Raw genomic sequence first — 27,570 nt, 5'->3', positions numbered from 1 at the left:
GTAATTAACCTTTAAGTCACATTTATTTTTTCACGCCATATATGGGGATGTCTACGAACAGAAAAAGAGGAATCTTGGGTCATTTCAAACAAAATCTGTTGATAATGCTATTGATTAATTACTGTATGTAGCACATTTGTAGGGTCTTGAGGAGAACACCTGAATCTTTTCTTTTCCTCCTGTCTGCACCTCCAATACTAAATAAAAGTTAATTAGAGCAATTGGGCAAAAATGATAGAATTAAGCCCCAATTACAATACCATGTGTCTTAAAAGATAGGTAGATCAGGACAAAGTTTAAAAAATAAGTGTTGAATCATAGCGATTATCATTGATTTACCCATATCTTCATGCAAGGTAACAGTGAAAAGTTAAATGAAATTACCCAACAAAAGTCGCCGTTTCACAGGTAACTAAATACAAAAGGATACAAAAGGTGATTTCATTAACCAGGCAACACGATGACTCTGTGGTTAGCATTGCTGCCTTGCAGCTCAGGGGGCCTGGGTTCAATTTTTATTTGTTGGATGTTCTTCCTGTGTTTGTGTGGGTTTCCTCACACAGTCCATAGACGTACTGTTAAGTTAATAATAGGAGAATTAGCTCTAGTATGAGTCTGTACGTATCTGTGTGTGCCCCGCGATGGACTGGCATCCTGCCCTGGTGGTACCCTGCCTTGCGCCCTCTGCTTGCCTGGATATACTCTGGCTTCCTTGCAACAGTGTATTAGCTAACAACAGTATATCTTATTACTAAAGTACCTTTCCAAATCCAGGGCCACTGTACACTAGCATGCTAGCTAAAGAAAAAGACAAAAAAAAGTACAAGAAAAGTAAAAGAAAGAAATAAGAAAAACTAAAAGAAAAAAGTAAATAAAGAGTTTACAGGCTTATACAGATACAGTAGAATGTAGTTTTGGATTTGAAGAGGGTGAAATAATTTGTCACGATTACCAAAAATCCGAGATTTAGTGCTGGGTACATTAAGCAAAGGACCCGTCTCAACTGACCAGAGCCTATGGAAGGGAGTGTTAACATAGAGTAGGTCAGAGATGTAAGATGGAGCCGGATTGTTTGGAACCTTGAAAGTCAGTAACAGGATCTTATTATGAATACGTGACTTTATACTGCAGGTAACCACTATAGAGACTTATAGTACAGTAAGTGTAGGAGTAATATGCTGCCAAGGTCTAGTATGAGTTAGAAGTCTAGCTGCAGAGTTTTGGACATATTGCAACTTGAGAAGAGAGTTAGGGAGCCCATAAAGTAAAGAGTTGGAGAAATCAAGCCTTGATGCTAAAAAATGCACAAATCAAGCACTTAGAATCAGATGTTGATAGGAATTGCCTAAAGCAGCCAATATTTCTGAGGTGAAAAAAAGATGTCTTAAAATTTTTCCCATGAGGCTCAAAAGGCAGGAGACGATCAAGTGTGACTTCTAGATTCCTAACTACAGCTGACACTTGAATGGAGAAGCCACCCACCATTACTGTGAAGCTCTCAAGTTTTTCCAATTGACATTTGTTACCCACTAGTGAAATTTCTATTTTTTCTAAATCCAATATTTAGCTTAATGGATTATGGATGGATTTAATCAACCGAAGGATTCTGTGAAACAACATTGGATATGATAGACAAACTATGAATATAAACTATTAATACAAAAAAGACATACAGTATACAGCAGATAGAATGACAGCAATGTTTGGGTTTTTTCCATTTTAGTTTTTTGTTTTGATGTGATGGTGAAGCTGCTGGATTCATTTTCCAGTTATTGCCAGTTACTACAGCAGAGCCCTATTAACTCTGTGGGTGGCCTTTAATGATTCATTTTTAAAATGGTGTCGGATTACATCATGTCTATGTCTCTAAATCTTATTGGCAGATGCTGTGTTCATCATATTGCATCATATTGCTTCATGCATATCTGACTTTTTCAAATACTGTGTCATGTCTTTAATAATGATTTAAAAATAATACAAAAAGGGGTATACTGTAAAGTGTATGGACAGTTGGATCTGTTGCATTATTTTGTATGTTCTGAAGAGAAATTGGCACAAGCCCAGTTTGTGACAAAGGAATTCTGATCATCATCACTTGAACAATGGAGCATTTATCTATTATGATACGAGAATGATCGTGTACTTTTGGTTGCATACTGAGCAGTTCGTTAATATATTCCAGATTTGCTTAACATAGTTTTTAACACTTCATCCTGATGTGAAGAAACGGCTTGAACACTGACATTGAACGTTTAGATAGAATTTTGAGTCAAGCACAACTCTGCACCCTTCCATGTGTTCTTGAAGTAATGTTATTTATTCCTTTTACTTGTAACACGCTGTCTTCCCTTTGTTTTTTCAGAAAAAAAACTGCAGCTGATACCCATATTTAGAGAAGGTCAATCAGGAAATCGTGTCAATGTTCTGATACTGGGGGTAATAGTATCCTGTTGATATGAATCACTAGAGGAAAACTAGCTTTATTAAAGTTATTGGGATATCCTAACTGTTGCTTCATCATCAAAGCCAGATTTGTTTATTTTTTAAAATATATAGTTTATCATGGGTGGCACGGTGGCGCAGTGGTTAGCACTGCTGCCCCGCATTGCTGGGGTCCTGAGTTTAATTCTGGACCTGGGGTGTTATCTGCATGGAGCTTGTACTGTATCATCTGCCTGTGATTGCTTGGCAGGTGCTCTCTGGTTTCCCGCCAGACCAAAAATATAGTGAGTGTGTGTGTGTCTGTGTATCTGCCCAGCAGTGACTGATGTCCCATCTGGGTGCACCCTGCCTTGCTCCTGTTGCTTACTGGGATAGGCTCCGGCTTGATTTCCTGGTCAGGAAATTAAAGAATGGATGTCATTTCTCATCTTATTTATTATAAGGGAATATTGTGGCCCTGCTTAGCATTTTTTCATCTCTTTTTAATTTTTTTAAGCTTCTCATGAGTGTTTGAAATGTTAAATAGCAATACATGCACATCAATCATTTGTGTTAACTTCTTAAAAAATGATTGTTTTTGCTTTACCTAATAGCAATTAAAAAATGTTTAGGCACTTTGCCATGACGAACCTATTTAACAATACAGAAAAAAAAGGTTGATTGGCCTACATTTTTTTAGCTATTTAGCTTTGAATATTTTGTAGGTCTCAACCTCAATGAACAGATTTCGATAGTGAAAGTGTTCAGAATACCGTAGTTAGTTTTGCAGAGGGGCAGTAGTCTGTACTTTACAGCAAGAGGTTTGGGGATGGAATGTGAGATCCTTTCTGAAGCCAGGGGCCCTTTAATACTTCATATACTGTAGGTAATTCCACAGTAATGTAGAATTTGTCAAAACATACAGCTGTAGCTGCACGTTTGAGAACAATGTGCATTCAGTCAATTCAATCAAACATGCAGTAAAGAAGACAGATATACAATTAGGTGTGGAAATGTAGCAGTGTTTTTAAGATAAATATCCAGCAAGCATCGGATTACTGTAGGTTTCTAATTCAGTTCTAATGTACTGTAGATAATAACTAAAACTACACCTCACAAACTAAAAGTTGTAAAGTTGGATCTTAAACACCCAAAGAGCAAGCACTAATGCTCTTGACTCTTGAACAGTTTTGAAACAATACAACTTAAAATAAGAAGAATCTTACCTGCTCAATGAAATGTTTTGTAAGTGACTAACTACAGTACATAGCACTATATGATATTTAAAATGGCTGTTACACTATCTTTTGGTATGCCGATATACAGTATTTTTTGGTTGTTTCATATTTACTTTATGCATTGCCTTTATTAGTTTCCATGTTTGGAGCGATTTTCCATGGAAATCATTTTTGATTTTTAAACCTGTTGCAAAACTGAAAAATTCTAATAAATATCCAAAGCCCTGCCATGTTTAATTTGGCAAAGTTCAACTGTGGATGATAAAATAAATCTCAAAACGCAAAATGGAGCAGACTGCAGCACATTTGCAATGGACTGTGCATCATGCTGGGGTTTATTTTTACCGCACCTTCCTAATGTTGAAATGTATACTCTTATATTGGAAGAAAAGGAATGCAGAAACAAACAGCAGTATGCCCACTCACTCTATGTGTCAGCTTTCCCCCCATTATAGTGGTGTCTGTGCTTTTATTACACTTCATCAGTCCGTGGTGCTGCTGTGGAGGATCCTGGAGCCCTGTCACCTGTATGACAGGCCTCTTCCATCCATTATTATGGCTGAATAATTGATTAGCTATAGTAGTAATGTTGTTTGTTTGTTTTTGTTCGAGTGCCTAAGATGGGCAGGTTTTGCTCTGGCTGTGATTGGTCAGGCCAAACCCATGGAGTCTGTGGTTGCCGGGGCGACCATAATCACCTCTAATTCACAGCATCCAGCAAGCCAGGCAAACTGAGCGTGAGCCGTGGACTAGAGCGAGGGAGAGAGAGGGGATGGCACCGAGATAAAAGAAGGAGAGAAAGAAGACTGCTCTTCTACTCACCTTGACAAGCAAGTCCGTGTCGGCGGTGGTGGATTTTTCTGCACCTAAGAAAAAGATTTAGAAACCAGGCAAAAGAGGACCTGGAATCTTGAACAGCTCTGCTTTCCCTTCCTGCTGAGCGCGAAGAGATAGAAAGAAGTGAGCGGACCAAGATCTTCATCTCTGTTCAGCCACGATAATCACTTCAGAACCGTTTAGTCGTGGTAGAGAAAAACAGCACTCTGCTGCTCACCTTTTTACAGATGTGTTTATGCACATTTAATTTCAGAAAGAAAAGACAGGTGGATTAGTTGCTTTTTTGGTGTCTGCGGATCTGCGAACAAGGATAGCACAGGTCTCTCACAGAAAGAGAAAAAGGAATTCAAACTCCGTGAAACCTTCAGCCCTGGGCACTTTTCTCAGGATTTATTTTTCCCCTATTTATACTTGAGCCTGGCGCGTGCCCTTGGGAAAACGCACTGGGCTGCCATTGGTGTGGCATCACGCCGCTACACCTTCACGCGGAGCTCCCTCCCTCAGCGAGGTGAAGTCCCCGCTGTGAGACGAAAGAGGGTTTCGAATAAGAAGGCGGTTCTCCCCCCCCCCCCAAGCCAGGCTTTTGGCTTGCTCGAACAGACGGAGAAGACTTTAGCCCCTCGTCCTTTGACTCCCGTGCCTGGAGGGTTTGTGTGAGTGTAGAGGGGGGTGGGGTGGGGAAAGGTGGTGCACCAGCAGCATTGAGGAAGAGCTTGTGATCACTAATTGGTCTGTTCCCTTTTTTTTCGGGGTTTTGTTTACCTCCCAGCTGACGGACAGCCGAAGAAAAGAAAAACAAAAAGCAAGAACACCCGGCTCCCTGCCGTGCCCGCGGACAGGAACTAAACCCTGAAAAAGACTTGAAAAACCACAGAGAAAAGACTACTGGGCGCCTTCAGTGTCAGCTTTACAATTTTTTTTCCTTTTCTTTGCATTGGTGGCAATTACCACCCTCAGCCCCTCGCAGAGCCCGCCTCAGCCACAGAGCTGTGGCCGACTGGAGGGTGGAGACGAACTCTCCGGGTTCACTAGCGCCCTACAGGTTGAACGAAACAAGTCCTCTTGAAAAAGCGAGCAGCATCCCAGACCGCAGCCACTCACCACGGCACGTGCTTGCTGTCCTGTGCTCCGTGAGGCGGCGGTGGCGGCGGTGGCGGTGGCGGTGGCGGCGGAGATTGGGCACGCCAAGGAGGGGAGTCCAGCCAAGATGAGTCAGTGCAGGAAGAGGTGTAAGAGACAGCTGACCAAAGTGGCTCGCTACTTCTACCGCTTCGTCACAGGCACGCTGTCCCAAGGTAGGAGGGGGTAGCTGGGCTCGTCGGGGGTCTGACATCTGGACTCCTGTGGTGTTGTGGTGTCCTGAATTTGAATGGCTGTCAGCCTTTTAAAAGATCTGCATTGAGGGAACTAGTCCTCTTGGCGCATAAACCAGAATCTATCAATTTCTTCTTTTCTGTACTGGGCAGTGTAGTGCAACTCATTCCCAGTTTTTCTGCATTTCTTTTTGTGTGCTTCAGTTCCACTAGATCAAGTTAAAAGTAAATTGAGAGGAAAATCAGTGGCCTTTTAAATGTCTTCTTTTATCTGTAGCAAGTTTATTTTTAGGGTTAGGTTTAGACTTTCAGGGTGATGAGGGGTGCTGTGGGGCATGGTGATTGGTATTGTGCCGATGTCTTGAAGATGGGTTGAATGTTTCACCGGCACTCTTTATAATACTTACTGAAGCCTCTACTGTCATGTACTGTAACTTGCACTAGATTCTATTATAAGGTCTTTTTAAAGCCATATTTGTTCATATACTGTGTATATATATATTCAAATTTATCTTACTCTTTGGCCTCTTAGGGAGCAAATGCATGCATTAAGAATAAAAAGCATAGTCCATAACACAACTGGTGTCTGTATTTTTTTGTGGTTACTCTCCGAGCCCTTTCAGAGTAGAGGGTGGGTGAATGATGAACAGTAGAATTATATGCAGTTATGAGAAAAAATAATGTAAAGAAATTATTAGGGAAAAAGTTGGGTTCTCTAATACTTTGAACTAGTTAAATGTACAGTTTTACCTAGAATGACAATTTTCAGTGCTTGGTAGCAGGTACTGTATCTAGTCTTCTGCAGCAGCTCTGAAAGAAGCTAATAGATTTGTTCTCCAAACCTTTCCTTTAGTCAGAGAATTTGCATGTAATGTTTATTTAATAAAGCCTTAATTTTGTCATTTAAATATTCTCTCCAGTAGCTCCTTTCTATAGCTACTGTATGCAAACACACCATTTATCCAGTCTGTTTTTAGTAGGGCACAAGATAAAGAAAATGTTCTACTAAACAGAAAAAATGTCCTACTACCCCTTTCATGAATGATCTGTTATCACAACCTATATGAAGATCTAGTTATAATGTGTTGGTTTTTGTCCTGTACATTATAACCTACAGTATTTTTTATCTTGCTTTTAGTAAGGTATACTTGTGCTTGACTGTGCCGTACTGTGTTTTGCAATGCTACATTATGACTGCAGTTTGGGTGGTCGAAGTAAATGCTTGTAAAGACGGTGACACTTCTCTTATCGACATGTACTGGTATAAATCATGACATTGCCTGTCAAGTTTATTGAAGCACTTGGGAAACAAGGTGAATCACACAGTCAAAATAAAGACAAGGTGAATTACCAAAGTAAAAGTGGAAAATTTCTATGAATATCTACCACAGCAATTTTTTATATCAGAGTAATTCTGCATCATTTTTCAGCCAAGGTCTGTGAATTCACTGATGGTTTTAAAGCTTATGGGGCAATCTAAGTGAAGATTTACAGCTGCAACTGGCAGTTAAGATGTCATGACATTTTTGAAAAGGAAATGTTTATGATTCATTTTCATCAAGGTTTACACTGTCTTTTGTATTGGTTTGATGACATTGTAAAAAAGAGTGCTGGTCTGTAGTTATATTTTCAGAACTTTGTATTTTGGACAAAATTGTTTTACAAAAACAAACATTTTGGCTTTACTGGTTTTATAATAAAGCCAAATTCCACCAAAAGAAATTGGAATTTGTAGCCTCCATATTCATATTTAGAATCATAGACTCAACTGCAGAACAAAAAATGCTCTTAAGCTTTTAACTACACAGTTATCCAGTGCAGATCCAATTAAAAGAGCTCTTCTAAAAGAAGAAACCTTGGATTTATTAAATGATGTGGCTTTAGTCAATACAGCTTAATCCATTTTTAAGTCTGACCAGCTTTCTGACAAAAAATAAAGTTGTGCTTCAACATTTTAGTTTGGCTCATTTTGTGTTCAGTTTAGCTAAAGTGCTGCAAATATTTACAAATTCAAAAAGTTTAGACCTTTATCTGTTGCCATGGAGATAGCGTTCCTGTATTTTATATTGGCACAGCATAGAGCAACTTGCTGCTGTCTTGCAATACCTTTATATTACTAATGCTTTTCAGACTCGCTTGGTGATCCCATACTCTTCATATATTTAAATCTGTGTCAGACCAGCCATTAACGCTGGTTCCTCTTGATTTACTATGTTTCAGTATATTTGTTGAAAACCTGGTACTGTAGTTTCTTTCTGCTATGTTTTGAAACGGTATGTTCCTGGGATTCTCTGACATGTCTCTCTCCTGTTCTGACTCAGCAACTGTCACGGGACAGTCCCATTTCCTGAGTAGGGATCTCCTGTGGTCCTTGTCTCCCCACTGCACACCTGTGCTGTGCTCATGCCTGAAGGCCTTTCCATAGAGCAGGTCTTGGGAGGCCTGGGCATCTTAGCTGCTTTTTTGAGAAGCCTCTTAGGTGGCTTAGGAGACAAGAAAAGAATCATTTAGACCATCTGAATAGGTGAACCAGTGTCTTGATGTCTTGCTTTGTTAAATTAATGTAAAGAAGTGAGCTGAGAGTTGAGAGAAGTGCTGCATGGCCTCTGGTGGTGTACTGTAGGTATGGGGGTTGCAGTGTTGACACACGGACGGCTATTCTTTTGGTTGTGTTGTGATCCGAGACAATGCGTCTGTTTCCTTTTGTTATATGTCGAACATATCGAACTTTCAGATAATTTTATTTTTTTGTGCCTGGTGCTGTCAACATATGTATTCAGCATTTTTGTAGTAACATAACAAACCCATCAGTGGTTTGAATGTTTTTCATCCTAGCTTTTTTTTTTTAAATGAGACCTTTCCTGGCAGTCACTATGGATCATCCCCCATGTGTGCTTATACTGTTCACTTATTTTTTTTAATCTAGCAAAATCACAATATTTTATTTGTGTCATGTATGGATATGATTGGTGAGGTCAGCTCTTTGTCTTGCAGAGCCCTGCTCCAGCTTGTTTGTTTGGTAACTCTTAAAATATCAAACAGCTGGAGCAATTTCATATTTACCACATATGCAGGTGATTACAGAGATTGGGCAAAACTTGTAGTGTCCAGATGTGCAAAGCTGACTGAGATTTATGAAGACTCCTGATTGTAATGTCTCCCAAAGATGCATCTACCAAATATTGACTCAAAGAGGGTGAATATAATCAGTTATATTCTGTTTTATATTTAATTTAGGAGGAGGTGTAGAATGTTGCTTTCACTTTGACATTAGGAAGTGCTCTGTGTTGAACAATGGTAAAAACTCCCAATTAAATATGTTCCATATTGGAACATGGGGTGGTGCAGTGGCTCTGTGGCTAAGGATCCGTGCCTGTCGTTGGAAGGTTTTCATTTTAATATCCCGCGGCCGGCAGAGGAATCCTACTCTGTTGGGCCCCTGAGCAAGGCCCTTAAACCCAACTGCTCCAGGGGCACTGTACAGTATGAATGGCCGACCCTGCGCTCTGAACCCAAGCTTCTCTCCCTGTCTGTGTGTCTCATGGAGACCAAGTTGGGGTATGTGAAAAGACAAATTCCTGATACACGGAATTGTATATGGCCAATAAAATGATCTTATCCTACAATGAAATGTGAAAAGGTCCAAGGAGGGTGAATACTTTAGATAGCCACTGTAGGTACAGTAGTGCAGATATTATTTGAAATGTACAGTATATATCAGCACACTGCAGCTCTCAAGAACCAGAGTTGGCCATTTCTGACATTAAATCAATTAACGTTACTTAATTAAACTAACTTTACTAAATTGATCAAAACTTATGTGTGTTTCAAGACTTTATAAACTGGTCTGTAAGAGCGGCATTGTGGCTTTCAAATTCAAATACCAGGGTTGGCCAGTCCCTGGGATGTGAAATTGCCTTGGATGTGGCAAGACCTGTAACTTTTGCACAGCCAGTACTCTGAATATATACAGCACATAACAGCAGAGAAGGAGTTTGAGCAAGCTGGCTACTGGGAGAAGGTCCAGACGTTATGGTCTTCACACAGGGGGTGCAGATGTTTTACATGCAGAGGACTAAGTATAATCTTCAGTTTCCTTATTTAGCACCTTACGTCAGCAAAGCTATGTGGAAAATCTGTGTTGTCTGCTGGATCAATATCATTGCCATAGGACAGACTTCATCTGATCCACTTTAACAAAGTAAAATATAAAGACAGCTGATTGTCTAAACCGAAGCAGCTTTAAGAGCACCTGGTTCAGTATGACATAAAATAACGAAATGTCATGTACAATTATCTGTTGCGAGATATACTGTATGTTAAAGTGCATTGACTGTAATTAAGGTTCTGTTGTTAAACATTTGGCTTAATTGTGTTTAGACGTATTAATGCCTGATTTTAATTTTTGTTGTCCTCCACACCATTAACCAAATTACTTGGTAGTTCAGTTGTAGTCAGCTGTTGGAAATTGCAGTCTTGAATGGCTCAACATCATGACTTGCATTCCTTTGGCCAATATAAAGTACCTGCTCTCTTTTGTGTAATGGCCTGCCTTCGGTTTTCAATAGAAAATGATGCAAGTAATGCTGTGGTTCATCCATTTGAACACTATCAAATCTTGCCACCTGATGGCTGAGTGTGTAACTGCCTATTGAGGGAAACCCCTTCACTGTATTGGCTCTTATTCAGTCTCTGTTTCTTATCTTCTGCAGCTGGACAGGGGTGTAGGTAGACTACAGTACTTCAAGCTCTGATGCAATCTCATGTACAGTATATACAGTAGTTGTCCTTTCTATTTTAAATATCTTGGGTGATAATCTGTTGTATGATGGCATGAGCAGTGCCTTTGATCCTTCTCAAGGAACCACACCCTCTTTCTGATTTTAGGTGTCTGAGGCTCTATCCCTGCACTCTCGTACCATTAGTTTGTGGATTTCAGTATTTGTTTGCCTTCCAGGAGCTTGAAGATGATTATACACTAAGTTATAGTAAGATCTTTTCTTAGGGGCTTAATGTCATTCTAGTATTTTTCCTCCCACCAGAAATAGAAGGAGAAAACCATTTTTTTTTCAGGGTAAAGCTATAAAATCCAGATGTCAAATGATCTGTGAACAAAATTGCGATTGTGAAGTTCATTTTATCTGCTTTTTGTAACTTAACTTACACGTTCACTTATCATTTTCGATTCCCAGAGGGTGTCAGTACTTCTGTGCACATTTACACAGTGCAGGTTTGCTAAAGCAAGAGTGAACCAGAAGATCCCGTTTTCCCACCAGATACACTATATCATGTGCTGTGGTGTGAATGTTCCCATCGGCTACAAAGGGAGACAGAAAACTCAGCACTGCAAGGAATCTGGCTACAATAATCTTAATTCAGATGTGCTGAAAAACCACGATCCAACTCCCACAGCGTTACTCATGGAAGAGTTTGTTTAATGGCTTCTGAATGTTTCCTTACAGTATGTACAGCTTGTAGAATACCATCAGGCCCTGTGGGGTTGGCTTCTAGCACCTGTTATATTTCTACCTTTTCTATGCTAATATTGTTTCATATAGAGCCTTCCTTACTCTGAGGCATTTTGTCAAGTTTACTCCTTGGTAAACACCTGAGTATACCAGCCATTTTATACATCAGCCCTTTCATCATCTACACATTGCCCAGTAATTATCATCCTTCCTTCATTTGTTTCTGTAATACTGAGACATTTTATTATTTCTTTTTGCCTGCTTTGCAACATTCTGTTCTTGCTCTGTCTTGACCTTTCCAGTGCCTTTAAACACTGTGACTGCATTTCATTGTCCATATTTTATTTAACTGAGTTCTGTTTTTTTATAAGTTACATAAAGTGCTTTCTTTCTCCTTATCTATTTCGAAATCGATTTATCAAACCCTTTGGACCACACCTTTCTTGCTTTTAATTTTAATATCCCTGGGATCGCTGAAGTGATATACAACGGGAGTCTGGTTAACGACTCTCAACAAACCCATGACTCATTTTAACTGTAGTTTGTAATTAGGATCTTGTAAAATGCATTTCCCTAAGGAGAGAATGCTTTAAATTGCTGGGGATGTTGTTTAGCTAAGTAGCATACTTACTGCAATTAATAATAGTAAATAAAGTAGACATGTTCACCCCTCAAGGGAAATGACAACCTGGCTGCAGATTTTTAATGTGAGGTACCGTTCCTACTGTCGACGGAGCTGGAATTGGAGGCATAATTAATCCTCTCATGACCTGTCGTATGGTAGGGATCTCTTAATTAACTTCACTGGAGTCCTGCCAACCCACGCTGTGCTGTTTAGCAGGGCTGATAGCCACAGTCTAGACAGCCAGACAAGAGCCCTGTGATCAGTTGACAGACACCATAGGCCTCTCACCCGGATACATCAGAACCCTGGTCTTTCAAGCTGTTGTCTCATTGCATTGTTGGCGATGCTGTGCTACTGGGTCTCGATGAAGAAGCTGAGCAATCTTGACATTGTAGCTGAAGGATATGTTCACGAAGATGGCTGTACATAAAAATATTTCCTGCATTTGTCTCTTTTCTCTTTCTAATGCATGTAAGAAGTCCACTGTCTTTATATAACACTCCTTCATGCAATTCAGGGCATAAATCTCTTATTATCAAGGCGTATGTCTGAAGACTAGACACTGATATTGAAAATATTTGGACCAAGCTTAAGAATACTGTGCTTTATGGAGTCAGGTAAAAAAAGGCTTTGACAGTTTATGGAAAGAGGCCATAGCCTCCAGCTCCAACACCCTTTTTGTGTATCGATATCAGTGCCCAGGCAACGCTTCCATTGAAACATCCCTGCTTAACACAAAGGAGTAAATTATGGGATCAGATGATAAAAGAGAGGTTTGTACTTCCAGCTTTGCTAAAAATGTTTAAGACCTTTGGGGTGTTGGTTTATCCATCCTGTTCTCTCCATATGGAATCTGGTCTAATTTTACCTGTCTGAGCTGTGGCAGTGGAAATCAGAGTGTAAGCAAAGAACAACTCTGGTAGGAGGGGGGTGTAGGTACTGTAAAAAGAGGGCCTATGCTCTCCAGTTACATATGAAAAACTTGAAGTGTGGTCTGGAGGTCTGCTCTTGAGACAGTTTCTTTTTTATAAAGGGCATCTGCTTCACACATACCAGGGCTCTGTTGCAAAAACAGTACATTTTTTTCCTCAAATAGTGCTGTAGCATTGATGTCTTGGTTTCTTCATGCAAAGGCTGAGAGCCTGTTTTTGCAGACAGGAAAGTGCTTTGCAGAACATGTCTGAAGGCAATTAAGAACAGAAAAGCTTGGGGTATGTCTTGTCCTAGATTTAAGAGGTGACATGTTGGTATCAGGTTTGCTGTTATTGTAAGTAATAAAAAAAACTGAGAGGGTCAGAACACACAGAAGTCTTTTTGGTTTTTGTTTGGTTCAATCCAGGGAACCTGTACTTAGTTAGGACCACTCTCCTGGGAAAGAAGTAATACTTCTAGCAGAGAGACCTCAAATTAGGATGGTTTAAAACTCATTGCAGTCAAATGATTCCTTTATTTTAATAGCTGGCCCTTGAAAATTGTTACATGCACTATTGGATAATATCCATGTTGTTTTTGTTACAAAAAAAAATGTTAGGGTGGAATACATGGCGCAGCCACAAAAATGTCCTTCTAAAAAGGATACAATATCCTTGGTTTCGCATGGTTGCTACAGAACCATCTCTTTCTATCCTGCAGTTGCTCAGAAAACAGCCCTGGGCACTTCTGAACCAACAGCTCATTAAGCTCACAGGCATGTTTCAAACCGAGTTGCATTGATTGGCTGGTAGAGCTGTTGTTTCCCAGGAACATCACTGACCATCGCAATATCTAGAACCTCCCTGTACTCTGCATAGAGCAGTGGGACAGGAAGCTGTTGCTGACAAGCACTTTGAGGTGAGTGCATTGGAGGTTTTATGAATATGGTGGGAAATGGTGGTAAAGAATAATTTATTTAAATATAATCTCGGCATGCTAGCTCGTATAATGGATCTTTCCTGCACACTGCGAAAAACCTCAAAGATATGAGGAGTCTTTTAGGGTTTTAGGAGAAAGCCATACAGCCTGTCTAGGCTGTCCTATGCTGGGCAACTCATGGCAAAACGGACTTTGCACTGTACATTATAAGTACACAGGAGCCACAAAATATTATTAATGCTTTGATTGTTAATAGTTGGCAACCCCGAAACATTAACAGAGTGTGCTACAACTAGATTTCATGTGTCCCCCCTCCACACTTCCCAAACGTTTCAATATTATAATGCCTTTTTGACTGTTAGTGCTGTATATAATATTATAATGCCCTTTTGACTGTTAGTGCTGTATATTGTCTGTAATGGAAAGTTACTGAGAAAAAGTGTTTTATCCTAAAAATGTTGTTTACGGACAGAGCTGTGCTGCAGAAGCAGCTGGATACTTAGAACAAAGTGTGATAGCACGTCAAGGGCACAGGTTGTTTTAATAATGTTTATCTCTGCTGCTTGAAGAAAGGAGTATGAGAAACTATTTGAATAACTGCTCTTCTTTGCTTAAAGCAAAAACCTATAAGAAATTGAAAATTAGTGCTTTGCTTGTCCTTAAGTGTTGCGTCAGCTTAAAAAAAGATATAAAACAAGGGCTCTCCCTGCTTGCTTTTGAATCAGCTTTCACTTCTCTGCACAGACGGGTGATGGCTTTTTCCCATATTGCAATATGAATAAAGACCTTACTGAGTGAATGGGAATGCCTCTCCTGGCTCTTCTTTGATAAAATTCCACGACATGTCACATTACATTTTTATAATATTCATTCCACAAAATTCCTACTCGAGTCATATCTTAATGAAGCAAATCATCAAGCAGCAAGTCTTGTATTTTTTCCTTCTCCAGGCAACAGGGGACAGTGAAGCACATACTATAAAACTTGTTTTTTAATTGATTAACAAAAAACATCCAGTGTACGACAAGGAAGGGATACAGAAAAAGTATACAGTACCTCCAGCAAGCTCTCTGGTATCTGAATCTGCAACCTTCTCCAGTGTCCTTTCTAGCTTCCACTTGCTTTCTTGGTTCCATCCAACAAGAAGTGTGTGTCCAGTCCAGGGACTGCCATTGGAAAGGAAAACTAACCTCAAGTTACTCAGGGGGCAGGAGTACCTTAAAAGACAAGGCCTAAGGCCCATTGTAATACTCTATGACATATGTCCTTTTGACTGAACTGCATTGGCATTTTGATATCAAAATTCTTAACTTGTTTGATCTGGATATGATCAGTCTTTCTGGAATTTATCTTGATGCTTGTTCTTTTGTTTGCTGTCTTTTGGCAAAACAAGTTCCTGTACAGTCTTCAGCAGGTACTTCATATGCCAAAGAGCTACAACATTCCATTCTTGGTGCTGTAGGGTCACAGTCCTCTGGGTCTGAGGTCTGAAAGGGAGTAAAACCTAGACCTTATAAACCTCAATGATAAAGTCCTGAAAAGGATGATAATAGACCAATTTTGAAGTGAATAATTGGTGAACAGGTCTTTAAAAGTCTATGATCTTCTGAAAACCAAAAGGCACGATGGACCTCAGTACCAGGAGTGAATATCAGTGCCATCAGGAGTAGGCAATCTCCTTGCTGTTCTGTCAACAGAAAACTACCCAGTAAAAACAAAATAATTTATCTCATAGCTTTCTGTTCTCCTTATTTGGGGTCAACAGATTAATTCATGATAATTCATGACATTTCATACCTGTTATGTCCAGATCAGGAGTGACAGCAAATGTATTACAGTGCTGGATTTACACTCAGTGTAACTATTTAAATGAAGGTGAGATGGATTTGAATCTGTGGTTAAGGATGTGGGCTCCAATCTAGTAATTGTAGATCTACTGTAATAACAGTAAATAGTCTTCTGATTCATTCTATTGTTTATGAGCTTAAAAGGATATGATCTCAACATACCAAACTGTATTGTATTTTTTAGAATTAAATGGCTGTCCAACTTTCTGATAAGTACAGTATTATATCTCTCCGAATGTATGGAAATGAGAGATTTACTAAAATGTAGCATCGAAATATCGTAGTATTTTCTTGATGTATTAATTCAAAAATTGAGTAATGTGGTCCTTAGCATTCACAGTCTCTTTTCTGCTATTATTTCATCATATTTAGTTATTGTAATTTAATTGCATAAAGGTAAGTCTTACTATAGCAAGATAATTAACATATTTTCTGTGTGGTAGCATGAAGTAGCCTTAACCTGAACTTTTATCAAATCAAATGCGAGTCTGGATTCTTTGTGCTCTGCTTCCCTTTTGTTCTCTTCAAAATGAAATGTATTTAGCTTTTGAAAAGACAGTACTACAGTATTGATGATTGCCTGAAGCTTCATGAAAGGATTTCTGAAATGACAAAGTGACATTTAATGTGAAAAAAAGTACAGTGTGAGACATGCAGGTAGCAACAACCTACAGTACAGTAAGCTGCACATATGAGATGGGAAAGCACAAAACAGCTGAAGGATCTGTCTGTGAGAAAGACATGGGTCTTCATGTCAACACATTAATCTTTAATCTTCTAAACAATATAGGTATGCAGTGAAAAAGACGCTGTCGGAGTATATAGTTAAATATGTATGATTTAAATCAATTGATGTTAAATTCAAATGATATACTGTAGCAGGAAGACCTAATTTAGAACATTTATGAAATCTTATTTGCCGTGTTACAATGAAGATATCACTGCTCTGGAATCAGTCCAGAGCAGAAGGGTGACCACTTATTGTACTCACCCAGGCTTAAATTTATGTCCTAATCTGACGGGCTAAGAGAATTGAAAAGTTTTAGTCCTGGACAGAGACTACAAAGTGCCAACTGAGTAGATTTCATCAGGATCAACAGAGAAACATGGAGTAGAGCCAGCAAACAGAAACTGCAAGGACGTGCATTTAAAGATGAGAAAGGGGGACAGTTCTGTACAGAGATGGTTGCAGGAGTTTGAAGAAAGCTCTCCAGGATGCAGTCACGTGATTACGATACCTCGGCTAGTTTCCTGCTGCATTTGCTGTATCTACTATACAACCAAATGAGCAACTGTAGATAAGCCAAATGGTTTCCTCTTGTTTGTAACCCTTCTAAAATTGTGATGTTGTCATGGGGAAGCACTGCATCTTCCTTGCTGTCTAAATGAGCATTTGTACTGACATGCTGGAGTAATAGAAAAGTGCAGATGGCACCACACTCCTGCTTTCAGTGTTGTTGCCGGAGAGTAATGAATTCTAATTCAGTGTAAAATTGAACATAATTGTGGGTCACAAGAATCTTAATTGAGCCTTAGTTCCCAGACCCGGTGAGATATGCCAACAGCATGTGTTGATGGATAGACTCTCAGGCTGGAAGTGTATCTGAGCACGTTGTGCATTTTTTTTTGTGTAGTTCCTTGGAAGTGGCAGACGGTTCATGAGAGGCAGAGCGTGAAATGTGCTTGATGGCACGAGGTGCAGCCGAACAGGATTCAATAATGGGAAGCAGTGGGGTAGCTTCTCCATATTCTGACAGCCCATCAGCACATCGCTCAGACAGACTACTGTATCTGTGTTCCCCTTGACAGACATGGGAACGGACTTTTCAGGGAGGAGGCAGGAGGGAAGCATGAATGTGTGGCTTTCCACACGCTTCTGAAAGCTGGCTGCTGGTGACATCATACTGTATGATTTAGTCATGTCTGGAAGCACACGTGGTAGTACTGTGTAAGAGGATTGTTTTAAGAAAATGAAAGACTATACATCTGTTTTCATCTACAGACGTGTATCCGTTTTATGCTTGAGCCTTATTATTTGAGAATTTAAGCAAAGCAATGTCTAATGGAACACTCACGTCTGGTCGTCTCAATGCACAAATACTATACCCACTTGCTGTACAGCCTCTTCAAATCCAGTTGCTTATTCAGAACGTAAATAAAATATGACATGCATGTGACTGACATTATGAATGTGGACAGAGCTGCTTGCTGTATTGGAGATGAGAAGTCAGTGGGAACATAAGCTTCCGTACAACAGTAATCTGTTTTAAGTCAGAAGCCTCCACCGGTAATCAGAGATTTAGACAGAACAGAGTGTTATCCCTGTGCTTAATAGCCAATCTTGGACACTACAGGATGCCTGGACAAATTTTCTAGAAGGAGAAGCCTTTTGCCTTATTATCTTCAATCACAGATGCTGTCATCCCTTTTACGTTGATCTAGGATATGAGCTCCTGATTCAACAGCAGGCAGCGCAGATTAATTATAAAATGATGAGACGCAGGAGACCGACATTTAAGTGGCTGCAAAAAAAAGTGCTGCCATTCTGGGAGGCTAGATTTTTGTTAAGAGAAGGGTTCTAATGCTTGTAAAAATAAGATAAGTGGTAATTCATTTATGAGAGGAGCTAGGATGTGTGAAAGAGAGCCTGAGAACTTACATGTAGATATGTTTTAAAGAGATGTTTAGAGTGTCAAAACTCAGCAGTGTGATCAGGCACCTCTTTCTGAGTGTGAGCATGGGATTTGCACTTATTTAAACACTGGCTAAAAAAAGAAATTTGAAGAAGATAAGAGACCGATATTTGCAGTGCTATCACCTTTTACCTAGCATAATCAGGGTTGAAGGCAAGAATTTTCTCACCTGTACGCTCATGGTGGAAATTGCTCAAGATTCTATTTTTGCAATGCCTTCATACCCATAGCAGCCATCTCCCTGTCTTTCCTCAGGAAGGACAATAAACAACCACAGAAAATCGTTCAGATCATTCAAATTTGTTTTCTGGTATCTATATTTAGTTTAGCATCAAGATTTCCTTTTTTGTTTTAAGGTGACCTGTGAAACCTGTGAAAGAACATGATATGCGCATCTTTCAAGAGGAAATTGATTTCTTTCCTGCTTTGATGAAATGACGTTTCGTTGCTTCCCAAATGATTAAACCAGAAAATAATAGTTTGCATTCATAGAGTGCTTTTCAACCCTGGGGAATTTCAAAGAGTCACATGTTGCAGTGGTATGCTGGGGCAATGGGATTAGAGCACGGGATGCTAACAGGCTGAACAAGCTCATCAGAAGAGCAAGTTCTGTCATTGGGTCTGACCTGGATCCCCTGGAGGTACTGGCTGAGAGGAGAATGGTGTCCTGACTAGAGCCCATCATGGACAATGTCTCCCATCCCCTCTATGAAATGCTTGTGAGCACGTTCAGATATAGGCTGATACAACCATGGTGCGACAGGGAGCACTACAGGAGGTCATTCTTTCCTTCTGCCATAAGACTGTACAAGGCATCCACTTTGTGTATGGGCAAGGGCTACATTGACATTGACCTGTTTTTGAACTAAACAGTAAACTCACTGCTTACATCTGGCTTTTCCCATTTACAACTGTTTTTTGTGCAATACAGTATATGCCAGGGACTTGCGCAATATATTTATATTTATAATGTGCAATACAACTTTTTGTGTACTGTTCTGGTTTGTTCTTTGTATGTTCTGGACTGTGAGTAACTCTTCTTAGTGCACTTCTCACTGTACTGATTGTATTGTATGTATTTTAATGTTGTATTATTGTAGCATTTCCTTACACGGTGCTGTGTTGACTGTGTTAAGATGCTTTTGCACTGCAATTTCCCTCATGGGAAAGTATCAATAAAGTATCTATCTACTGTATGTTGGAGGGGGTCCACTTCATTCCCCACTGAAGTGGCAGTTCCCATTGAGGTGAACCACCACAGCCATCTGCTCCAGCAGTCATTCAGCTCCAGCTGATCAAGTAGAGGAATAAGAAATGACTTCACTCATTGAATTACAATTATTACAGTCATAAAAACCAGATTGCGCAAGTCCAAAGTGGAATTTAGTCAGGGTATCAATGTTACAGTGTTCTGAGATCTTTAACAGCCCGGTAGTTAGGGCTTTGGTTCCAAAGGACATCCAAAGGACAGCAAAAAGGGTTTGAGATTTCATCATGAATTGTAATACATGTTATAAGAGACTTCTCCAATTTTTTGTGGTAGTTTTAGCAACCAAAAACAATTTTTGGTCCTAGTTGCTAGGAATTTAAAGGATCTGACACATCTATGCACACTCCACACCCAGTATTTCAGTTCCTGCTTGCCAGTTGTGTGATGTATCTTGATCAACGTGTGCTGGTTTGTTTGTGAGACCTGAGCAGAGGGAGGGATCAGACAGTGAGCTCTCCTAATTCCACAGCCCAATCTGCTAATCCCTGGCATTAAGACTCTTTACGCAGGATGTAGACCTTCTGCAGAGTGAGGCATCAGCTGCAGCATTTGGCAGATTTATTAATTGAAATCATGATGCTGAAAAGTACTATAGTCATTTCTATCTGCTTCCTGATGGTCAGATATAAAAAGGGCTAGTAGGTGCTCAGAATGCCTATTGCCAGTCCTTATGGGCATCCAAGATGGAGCTCCTTCAAAGCTCCCAAAGCTCGATTTGAAGAGCACTCTGTTGAAGGGAATGGTGGCCATACTGTATGACTGTCTGAAAGCCCTTTGCCCCCACACATTCCTGCTGTGGCATCAGGCTGGAGGTAGAGCATCTCACAGGGAGAGAAGAAAAAGTCATGATTGTGCTTTAAAAGTTGCTGTTAACAAAGGTGCCTGGTTGTTCCATTGCAGGTTGTTCTGTCAGGATGGGGAAAGCTGTTTGGAAGTAGACCTTGAACTGGTGCATGTCTGGCAGAGCTGATGCTCACTGAGGCTCTGCAATCCCATCCCCCTACAGCCCCCCTCCCCTTCCTTTCTCGAGAAACATGAGAAGTGATTCCCACATCCATCATCAGAGAGTCGCGCCTTTACATCTTCCAAAAATAAATGCCAATTAGCAAATGTCTGTTGAGGTGGTGGGAGGGGAAACTAGAAGGGGGGGGGGGCATCTATGGCTGGTGGTAGTGAAGAGGGGGGCTGTTAGAGTCGGTTGTGCGCAGGCTGACATTTTCCTGAGCTTTGATTAATCACTTGGTTGAGTCCGTTGGAATCGCTGGCTTTTTCCCTCCCCTTGAGATGACAGGTTGTCACAGATGACAGTGTCAGCCTGGAGGGTCCAGACATTGAGAAGGTACCCTTATCGGTGGTCAAATCCTGTAGCTCATTTTCTCAATCGGTAGCCTGTTTAATGATGCTAACCATCTTGTGAGCAGGTCCACTACTCTGTGAAATGAAGACAGAGGCAGAGCCTTTTTTAAACAGGTGTGCTTGTTTTACTGGAGTCTCAGTGGGAAACAATTGCAAGGTTTTTATCCACAGTGAGTCACTTAGGGAGATGCTAATTGTGTAGAAAAATTGATATATTTAATCTTGGTCTCTGTGAAATTTTATTTTACAAATGTAGCATGAATGAAGAGCTGCACTTTCTGGTACTTTTCCAGTGCCATGTGTTAGTCCAATACGGATATGTCAGACCCACATCATTAGTAATACATACTGTAACAATTTATATATTTAGTTGCTTCAGATCAAATGTTCCATCACATTTAATCAGCAAACAGTGAACTTTTGACACAAGGTAAAAAATAAAATAAAGTAAACAAAAAAAACAGATGCACTTAATTGAAAATACTAAGTACGATGAAAAAAAAAGTTTTAATCTAATGTGAGATATACTATATCAAGTGTTTACTAGAAAAATATTGAAGTTTACCCACTAACTAAAAATAACTAAAATTATTATATTAATTAAATAAACAAAAACTGAATGTGCTAACACACTTTAGTTTGAGGATGCTTGGAAAATGTATGCCTTTGAGAGAATTTTCTGCACACTCACTGACACAAAAAGTGTTTCATGTCAATCTAGGGTAGATATATAGAATGTGTCTTATATGCTTGTACTGTACCTGTATGTTTGTAGAGTGCTGATGTTTGAAGTAGTAAATATAATTCTTGACCTGTTCTGGATCGAGATGATCTTTTAAACAAAGGAGTAAAATTGAATGTCTTTGTTGCACCTTATATGACAAGATAGTAAGCACTATAGGCAGAAATGATTACTTTGAAATATTAACAGGAGAAAAGAAACAAGCCATTTTTGCTGGAGGAACGTATTTGTAAATACAAACTAACAGTCTACAGATTCAGAAATGATCAGCAACATCGTGCTGCTGAAAATACAGTTTCCATGTACAGTACAGTACATGGGGCACAGGGTTCAATTCTGGACTTGGGGTGCTGTCTGCATTGAGTTTATATGTTTTCTGCGGATGAATGGAAAAATAGGTCTATTTCAATAATTAATTTTCCACCAAGAAATATAGGAATGTTTTTGTATGCTATGCTGAACCTGTACTGTTACTGAATTTAAAGTCAGATGTGTCAAAAAAGAAAAGAATGAATGTTTGCTGAACAAATGCGAACCATGATTTGTATTTGTTTTTAATCTTGTTTTAATTTGATTGAAGTATGAACTACACAATGACTACTAAGTCCACTGATAATTGAGCCATGGTATTGATGTAGATTATTTAGCCAGCTACCCTGAGCAGCTGTTCTCTTTCATTCGTGCATGCTAACTTTTGTTTTATGCTTTATCCAGTCACTCAGATTTTGCAGGTCTGGATAAAGTCACGAAGGCCAATCCAGAGTCCTCTGCTAGTAACTAAATCATCCAGACAGTTTAAAGAGGCTTTGATGGATACACTACCAGAATGTTTGGTTTAAGAAAGCAGGAAATAATCTTTGAGTCTTCTGAGTTTCCAATTCATGCAGTTAAAATTGGAATCAAATTAAAAACATATATTTTATGCCACAATCTATACATGTATAGCATGTTAAAGGAATACAAATACGAAATGTGTGTTATATAAATCAGTAAATGGGTTATTTATTAAGAATTTTGTAAATAAATGACTGGTTTCCCTTTTGTATGAATAGAAACAAAAACCCAAATGCAATTATGGTGCAGGGTGTCTCCTGCTTTGTGCCCAGTGCTTCGTGTCAAAGACTCCATTTTTGGTAATATAATAAATAATGTCATATATAATGTCAGAATAATCTCTGAAAAATTCCTTCAGGCCCAGTCAAGATTTTAACACTGATCTGTAATCCTCATTTTCGAGGACTGAAAGGTCTGTGATGTGCTGGGTCCATCACGTTCTTGCTCTGCCTGTTCGACTGCAAGTTCCTGAATAGATCATGAGAGCTATCCTCTGCATAAACAACGGAGCAGTCTCTCTTGCACACCCAATTACTATAGACGGAACCTGACACGTGGGAAAAAAGCAGCACACGCTTGCCGGCAGTCACGGTCTCTCTGTCACTCGCTCTCCTTGACTAATTCTCTGTGGTGGTACAGGTGGCCCGCAGTACTCTCCGTCTCGAACAGCAGCTCAGAGCAGGCTGTTTAAAAATACATCCCCCCCGTTTCCATTCTCCTTCACTCCTTCCAGCCAAGCTCAGGGAGCAATTACAGGCATCGCAGAGCTGCACTGTCTTCATCCGAGTGCATCTGCAGAATGTCAAACACAGGCTGCTCCAGCTCCCTGCTTGTTTGTGTGTACTGTACCTGCAGCGCCCTGCTGGAAAACTACACACAGAATATTGATAGCCACGCTATCAAAGCCAGACAGAAAGACAGACCGATAGGTAGATTAAAACAGTCTATTGACATAGTCGGCGTGTTGGTGGATATTACAGATCAGACCACAGGTCTGCCTTGTAACAACAGGACAGCAAGTATTGTACATGACAGGAAACAGAGGGAAACATAATTTCTATTGATTTCCATTTAAACTGATGAAGACATAGATTCCAAATCTATTAATGCTTTAAGAAATCAACTTTATGAAAGATGCACTTAGGGCATATGTTTAGTATGAATAGCAGTTTTCAATTTAGATTTCAATAGCTTGTCAAAGGCTGGAAAAGCAGTAAACTTGAATATGGTATATATGAGTTTAAATATATATATATAGACTGTATATAATCTTATTGTATGTCTGCTCTGTACCAAATAAATGCTTAAAAAGTAACAGTATGTCTTTACCAGGGAATTGTGATACAAGGTCATTTTTATTTTATGGCACACTCATATACTGTATACAGTATGTATAAATATTAGTTTCAAAACCAACAAATGATGTAAAGAATGTCAAGACTGATATACTGTAATGTTCCATTTGATAGTAGTTGTTCCGCATTAATGTAATAATACACCATAAAACGATTCGGCATTGTAGCAATTTGAATATGAAACCAAAGTGTACTTTCAAAAATGACATTTTAAAATGTAGTCAACATGCCTTCCATTATGGCAGCTTGTTTTTTCTACATCAGGATGAAAATCTGAGGGAATGTTCAAACCAGTCACGATGCAGATGGCTACTGTTTAACTTTGGTGAAAGACTGCACTTTAAAGCATAACAGAAGGTTAGAAAAATGTTGACTCTCAGGGTAATTCAGAGCAGAAGTGATCAAATAGATTTCTGCTGTCTTTTATAAAGTTGACGGTTGTGGTTTAAATCAAGCTATTTAGATTTGTGCCCCAGGACTCAATATTTGTGGGATATAAAAAGCATTTTTAATGGGTGAAGCTTTAAGACTTTAATCCATTTGTGCATGAAGTGCTGATGAAGTCTTTGAATTTTGTTATAGTTTTCTATTTTCATTAATCTCCTTTCACCTTCATCTCACAGTTCACATAATTTTCTTGTTTTTTGTATCATTAGATTTGGTTTTGCACATGTGAAGAAATTACTATGAGTGAAGCTACTGTACGTAGGTTTAAAAGTCAGAGGGCTCATGGAAATGCAATTGACTTTATCTCCTAACTCTAGAATATTCTTTTGGTCTGACATGTGCAATAGTGGAGGGAAGACAAATTGACTTAATTCCCCAGAAGGATACGTTTGTATTTTCAGAAATGTATTATTATGGGCAATAATACACTACCACTTAATTATTGTGGACTATCATTAATGTTAAAGCTGCATGACATATGTAAAAATACTAATTTCATTTATATAGAACTTTTTATCCTGAAAGATCCCAAAGGGCTTTACATATATCAGATGATCTAAGAAATGCAGCACCCACCTGGGTGATCCAGAAACCGATTCACCTATTGGGTTAAAGAAGGTTATTAGGAAGGCCAGACTGAGAAAGACCAGGATACCAGGGTTAACACCTATTCTTCTATAATAATAATTAATAATTGCTTACACTTATATAGCGCTTTTCTGGACACTCCACTCAAAGTGCTTTACAGGTAATGGGGACTCCCCTCCACCACCACCAATGTGCAGCATCCACCTGGATGATGCGACGGCAGCCATAGTGCGCCAGAACGCTCACCACACATCAGCTATCAGTGGGGAGGAGAGCAGAGTAATGTAGCCAATTCATAGAAGGGGATTATTAGGAGGCCATGATTGGTAAGGGCCAATTGGAAATTGTCCACCAGGACACCAGGGTTACACCCCTACTCTTTTCGAGAAGCGCCCTGGGATTTTTAATGACCACAGAGAGTCAGGACCTCGGTTTTATGTCTCATCCGAAGGACAGCGCCTGTTTACAGTATAGTGTCTCCATCACTATACTGGGGCATTAGGACCCACATGGACCACAGGGTGAGCGCCCCCTGCTGGCCCCACTAACACCTCTTCCAGCAGCAACCTTAGTTTTTCCCAGGAGGTCTCCCATCCAGGTACTGACCAGGCTCACACCTGCTTAGCTTCAGTGGGTTGCCAGTTGTGAGTTGCAGGGTGATATGGCTGCCATATTCTTTTGACCTTTAATGACGAAGTAACCACAGCCTCGGTTTAATGTTGCATCTGAAAGACAACACCTCTTACAGCGCAGTGTCTTTGATCACAACACTAGGACTGAAACCCGCTTGTCCACCAGACAGAAGAAAGTTTTCTTTAGAAGTCTCCCATCCTAATGCTGTCAAAGATTTGTCTTAACAATGTTACAAGTACTCAAGGGAGGCAGAGTTCATCCTGTCAGATTTCTGTCTGTTTTATTTTATCATTTCACCTGGTTCCTATTACTGCCAGCTCCTGCTGATCCCTGAGGGTTTCTCTGTTTTCTCCTGGGGAGGAAGGGAAGATCCTCACAGGCTTACTCTGCTCCTATACTGTAAAGCAAGAGCAGCACAGGCACTGCAGCTTTGTTCTTTGAGCAATGAGTTGACCCCAACAGTCATGTGCTAAACTATTAACTATGAACTGGTAAAACCTTTTCATCTTTCGAAACGTTTTTTTTTATAAATATGAAAAGAGAGAAAAGGAGAAATTCAGAAATTGTGCCTCTTAACTTATCCAAAGGGGTCCCTTGCACACTTCTTGTTGTCCCCGCACCTGGACAAACAGCTCAGCATTTTTAAAACAATCTCTTATGCACATCCCTTGTTATGGGATTAGGGCTGTCTCCTCTGATCAGTCATCAGTGATGATGAATGATTCATTTCAGCTTTTATTATGGTATTGTCAATGTGTTCCATCTCTGTAGAAATTAATACAACACATTTATTTGTCAGACATTTGTTATAGAACTTGTTTCACTTGCCATGAACAGAGAAACGCTATGGTATATTGAAGAGCAAGCATTATGTTTGACCATGGCTGAGAATGGTAATGTGGACAATAAAAATATGTCTTTAAAACGGCTTTGATAAGCCTGTGCTGTAGAAAACTTCCATGTCATACAGGTACCATAATAAGAACTGCATATACAGTCTGCTTTTCAGAGGAACTGATTGAATGCAAATCCCAAGAACATTTTTGCACCACTCTGCCAGCTCATTTCCAATTAGGCTATGAATGAAGTGATTGTGAAATAAATGTTGAAACGACAGGGGAGTGATGGTGAAGAGATTTCATTATCAGTAAAGGAGGACCTTGCCAAGATTGTACATTTTTTCTTTTTTTTTTGCAGACAGCGTTCTTCTCTCTTGACAGTACATCACCTCTGACTTATTAAAATGAGCAACCTTTTGCATGAAGATCCAATGCTAATCACGAAGAAGAGACAAAATTGTGAAGAATATGTTAGCTTGGTTTGTCGATAGTGCAGGGCTTGACACAAACGATCATGCATTTAAAGATGGAAGTTGGTATTTGCATCATGGATGCAGAAGGGCTGTGGAAACATCAGACAATTATGTTTTTTGAGGATAGTACCTTTTCATGTGTCATAAATGTAAAGCAAATGCAGGAAACGCTCTAGAAAAACAGAGAAATGAGAAGTAAGGAAACAGAGGAGTGTATCATTTGCTTGTGAGACACGCTTAATGATTTTTGTGTTGAAGCACAGGAAGCACAATCATGCAAAAATATCATGACAGGAATTACATCTGGAGCAAATGTACTGTAATTACAGTTATCTTTATATATTATATAATATTATGCTGTACTGTATATAATATTTATATATACTGTAATATATAATTATATAAAATTAGGCATAACTCATACAGTATCTTGCTTCATACTTTATGTATGCAGTTTTGCATTTAGAGTATGTGTATGAATCAATGTATTGTTTCGAACATTTATGAAGTTGGACACAAAATACTTCTTTGATATAGTGTAGCATGTAGATTGCGTACGATTATTTTATAAAAGGACCAATATGTACATTATTGGTGGCTTTTCCCTTGTGGATCCTCTATACCTTAAAACTGTTGAAGCCTGTGTAGAAATCCCTAGTGGGCTTCAGGAGGATTGTTTGTACTTTTTGTGCTTTCGATTTTTTAAACTTTAAAAACTCTTGCTTGATGTATGCTCTTCT

At 39.5% G+C, this 27,570-nt stretch overlaps 1 protein-coding gene across 4 annotated transcripts in view; it reads left to right on the top strand.

Annotated features, from left to right (window-relative positions):
- The window catches only part of LOC148661758 (A-type potassium channel modulatory protein KCNIP2-like), a 245,925-nt gene that overhangs the window by 110,491 nt on the left and 107,864 nt on the right, over positions 1-27,570 (top strand). The window contains exon 1 of one of the 4 annotated variants that reach the window (XM_088635961.1): positions 5,051-5,791. The exons of the other annotated variants lie outside the window; for them this stretch is intronic. Within the exon in view, the coding sequence (XP_088492087.1) occupies positions 5,704-5,791 (88 nt within the window). The 5' untranslated portion in view covers positions 5,051-5,703. Of the gene's footprint in view, positions 1-5,050; positions 5,792-27,570 lie in introns of those variants that run through there. 4 annotated transcript variants of the gene reach the window in all.

The sequence above is a fragment of the Lepisosteus platostomus genome, chromosome 6 (assembly GCF_059453375.1).
Source record: "Lepisosteus platostomus isolate fLepPlt1 chromosome 6, fLepPlt1.hap1, whole genome shotgun sequence".
NCBI classification, from domain to species: Eukaryota; Metazoa; Chordata; class Actinopteri; order Semionotiformes; family Lepisosteidae; genus Lepisosteus; species Lepisosteus platostomus.
Note: the sequence above shows the minus strand (reverse complement) of the source record. Positions and strands in the feature narration are given on the sequence as shown.